A 4,293-nucleotide genomic window follows, 5' to 3' on the forward strand; every position below is an offset into this window, starting at 1 on the left:
CAGGGATGTAGTGTTTGAGGAAGACAAGTCTTGGAATTGGGATAGGAGTTATGAAGAAAAAATAATGGTTGATCTAGAATGGGATGATGAAGAAGATAATGAGGAAGTGGATGCTGAGAATGATGGTACAGAGAGTGAGGAAGAAGAAGAAGTCATTGAGGAACCAGTTGGTAGTCTGCAAACTAATGGGAATGAAGAAGTATCATCCAGTTCTGATGGAGGAAGAACTAGAAGTCCCCCGGGGTGGATGAGAGATTATGTAAGTGGGGAAGGTCTTTTGGAGGAAGAAGATAGTGCTAATTTGGTTCTATTTTCTTCAGAAAATCTAGTACATTTTGAGGAGGTAGTGAAGCATGACAACTGGAGGACAGCCATGGACATGGAGATAAAGGCTATAAAAAGAAACAACACATGGGAACTCACTGATTTGCCGAAAGGTGCAAAGAAGATTGGGGTGAAGTGGGTCTATAAGACCAAACTCAAGGAGAATGGAGAAGTGGACAAGTTGAAGGCTTGTTTGGTGGCCAAGGGGTATGTGCAACAACAAGGGATAGAAGTTATATAGAGGTGTTTGCACCGGTTGCAAGAATAGATACAGTAAGAATGATTGTAGCTCTAGCAGCTCAGAAAGGATTGACTCTCTATCAAATTGATGTCAAATCCGCCTTCCTGCATGGGGAACTCAGTGAAGAAGTATACGTGGAGTAGCCTAAGGGATATGAGCTAAAGAAAAATCCTCAGAAAGTATACAGGTTAAAGAAAGCCCTCTATGGACTGAAACAAGCTCCATGAGCTTGGTTCAGTCATATTGAAGCACACTTCATAAATGAAGGATTTGAGAAGTGTTATAGTGAACATACTTTGTTCATTAAAACAAATAAGGGAAGTAAGATTCTCATTGTCAGTTTATATGTAGATGATTCAATATTTACTAGCAATGATGATTTTATGTTTGCTGAATTTAAGAATTCTATTTTGAGGGAGTTTGATATGACCGATTTGGGAAGAATGATGTTGTTTCTTGGGATAGAAGTGTTGCAGAGGTAACATGGAATTAAAAATTTCCAGAGAAAATATGCTTTGGAGGTGTTGAAGAGGTTCAGGATGGAGAATAGCAATTCGGTCCATAATCCCATTGTTCTAGGTTGTAAACTTTCTAAAGATGAGAATGGGGTTGGTGTTGATGAGACTTTGTTTAAGCAGATGGTGGGTTGCCTCATGTACTTAACAACTACGAGGCTAGACATGATGTTTGCAGTAAGCCTGATTAGTAGGTACATGGCTAAACCAACTGAGTTACACTTGTTGGCAGCCAAGAGAATACTAAGGTACCTGAAAGGAACCATTGGACTTCGAGTTTTTTACAAGAAGGGAGGGTGTGAAGTTCTAGATGGTTATGTAGATAGCGACTATGCAGGAGATGTAAAAGATAGGAAAAGTACATTAGGCTATGTCTTCATGTTTGGTTCTGGAGCTGTTACCTGGTCCTCAAGAAAATAGCCTATAGTCACATTGTCAACCACTAAAGCAGAATTTGTAGCTACAACTGCTTGTGCTAGTCAAGCTATTTCGATGAAGAGGATACTTGAGAAGCTGAGTCTGGAGGAAAGTAAGTGTACTGCAATCTTTTGTAACAATAGTTCCACAATTAAACTATCAAAGAATACTATGTTTCATGGTCAAAGCAAGCACATAGATGTGTGCTTTCATTTTCTTCGTGATCTCACATGAGAAGGAGCAGTTGAGTTGGTTTATTATGGAACACAAGATCAGCTGGCATATGTGATGACAAAGCCCATCACATTGGATGTGTTTCAAAGGTCTTGAAGTCAATTGGGAGTTTTCCAAGTTCTTGATTTAAACTAGTTGTAGTTGGGAACTAGTTTAAGGGAGGGAATAAAGAGAAAGTTTAGGTTTCTGTTAGGAGTTCTGTTTAGGTATCTGATAGGAGTTTAGTTTAGTTTTCTCTTTCAGTTTGAATAAGCCCTAGTCTTTAGGGATCTTGTTTAGCATTTCTTGTTGCACTTATCATATTGATTAGTTGTCAAAATGCTGTCAACATGCTCTTGTTTTTCTCAATTAGTTTACATTGTAAAGGCTATTTATAAGCCTAGATTGTTCAATAAGATGAAAGTCATTCCCAGAATCATTTAGTATTCTTTTGTCTTTCAATTCTTAACAAAGTCTTGCAAAGGTGTTCACAAGAGTGATGACAACTTTTTATCAAGGAAAATTTAGCCTTTTTAAATCACAATTTTTTTGAAGTGTGTTATTTACAGGATGTGTGAGAGCCATAAGTGTTGCTTGGGCAGATCAGTTGTGATACGGCTAGTAGCTGCTTCACCCAATAAGAAGCTTTGTAGCACTTATTTTGGCAGTGTCCAGGGAACACCTCTGTGTCTAGAAACATCTGTTACATATTGCTCATGGAAGTCTACTAAGGACAGGTGATTGTATCAGTGACATTGTAACTTTTAGGTAAAACATGTAGTTTAGGCATTGAATGTTGATTTTTTTAGGGTATAGCTAACAGCTTATCAGTGTACTGAGATTTCCCTAAAATATTATCTAGGTAATTATATATATATATATATATATATATATATATATATATATATATGTAATCGTTTCCAAAGTCTCTATTTTTATTTAATCCCAAGGTTATTATAAAATTGTTAATTAATTTTTAATTAGAGTTGCATAAAGTTATGCTTCAAAACAATTTTTAAAAAATTTAATATATTGTGTTTTTTATAGATTAAAAAATTATAGTAAGGCTACAGTTAGGGTTAGGGTTAGAGTCAGGGTTAGGTTTTTGAGATAGCATTAAATTTAGGGTTATGGTTAAGGTTAGTGTCCAATGAGTTAGATTTAGGGTTAGAGTTAGGGGTGGAGTTATGTTTATGGTTAAGGTTAGGGTTAGAGTTATGCTCATGGTTAAGATTAGGGTTAGAGTTAGGGTTAGGGTTAGGGTTAGGGTTTGAGTCAGGGTTGAGTTTAGAGTTAGGATTAGGGTTAGGGTTAAGGTTAGAGTCCAATTATGGTAGAGTTAGATTTAGGGTTAGAGTTACGGGTAGAGTTATGTTTATGGTTAAGGTTAGGGTCAGAGTTATGCTCACGATTAAGGTTAAGATTAGAGTTATGGTTATGGTTAGGGTTATAGTAGGGCTAGGGTTAGGGTTAGGGTTAGGGTTTGAGTCAGGGTTAAGGTTATAATTATGGTTAGGATTAGGGTTTGAGTAAGGATTAAAGTTGATGTTAGGGTTATGGTTAGAGTCCAATTAGGATAGAGTTGGATTTAGGGTTAGAGATAGGGGTAGAGTTATGTTTATGGTTAAGGTTGGTGTTAAGTTTGAGGTTGGGGTTAGAGTTAGGGTTAAGGTTAGAATTAGGGTTAGGGTTAGTGCTAAGTTTAGGGTTACGGGTTAAAGTTAGAGTTAGCATTAGGACTAAAACTAGGGTGAGGGATAGTGTTTGAATTAGAGTTAGGGTTAGCTTTAGGGTTATTGATAGGGTTAGGGCTACAATTAGAGCTAGAATTATGGTTAGGGTTAGGGTTAGGGTTAGAATTAGAGTTAGAGCTAGGATTAAGGTTAGGGTCAAGATTAGAATTAGGGTTATAAATATAGTTAGGATTAGAGTGAGAGTTAGGGTTAGGGTAAGGGTAAGAATTAAGGTGAGGGTTAGAATTAGGGTTACAAATATAGTTAGGGTTAGGGTTAGGGTTAGAATAAGAGTTAGGGTTAGGGTTAGAGTTAGAGTTAGAGTTAGAGTTAGGGTTAGAATTAAGGTTAGGGTTAGATTTAGGGTTAGGGTTAGTGTTAAGGTTATGGTTAGGGTTAGCATTAGGGTTAGGGTTAGGGTTAAAATTAGAGTTAGAGTTAAAATTAGAGGCAATGTTAGTGTTAGTGTTAGTATAATATTTAGAGTTAGAGTAGAGTTAGAGTTAGGGTTAGAATTGGGGATAGGGTTAGGATTAGGGTTAGGGTTAGGGTTAGAATTATAATTAAAGTTAGGGTTCAAGTTAGAGTTAGAGTTAAAGTTAGAGATAGAGTTGGGGATAGGGTTAGATTTAAGGTTAGGGTTAGAGTTATGGTTGGGATTAGGATTAGGATTAGAATTAGGGCAAGGATTAGAGTTAGAGTTATATACAGTGCTAGGGTTAGGATTAGGGGTAGGTTTAGAGTTAGAGTAAGGGTTAGGGTTACAATTAGAGTTAGAGTTAGAGTTAGAGTTAGAGTTATGGTTGGAATTAGGGGTAGGGTTAGAATTACAGATAAAGTTAGAGTTAGA

General features: G+C 36.7%; 1 protein-coding gene across 1 annotated transcript; it reads left to right on the forward strand.

Moving 5' to 3' along the window:
• The first annotated feature begins 1,104 nt into the window (after positions 1-1,104).
• On the forward strand, positions 1,105-2,451 carry LOC149549970 (secreted RxLR effector protein 161-like). The gene is made up of 2 exons (XM_089794406.1): positions 1,105-1,484; positions 2,280-2,451. The coding sequence occupies exons 1-2, from the start codon at positions 1,105-1,107 to the stop codon at positions 2,449-2,451; spliced, it is 552 nt and encodes a 183-aa protein (XP_089650532.1).
• Positions 2,452-4,293: the final 1,842 nt, after the last annotated feature.

This window comes from Cupressus sempervirens, chromosome 7 (assembly GCF_028749045.1).
Source record: "Cupressus sempervirens isolate cs-2001-9-10 chromosome 7, ASM2874904v1, whole genome shotgun sequence".
NCBI classification, from domain to species: Eukaryota; Viridiplantae; Streptophyta; class Pinopsida; order Cupressales; family Cupressaceae; genus Cupressus; species Cupressus sempervirens.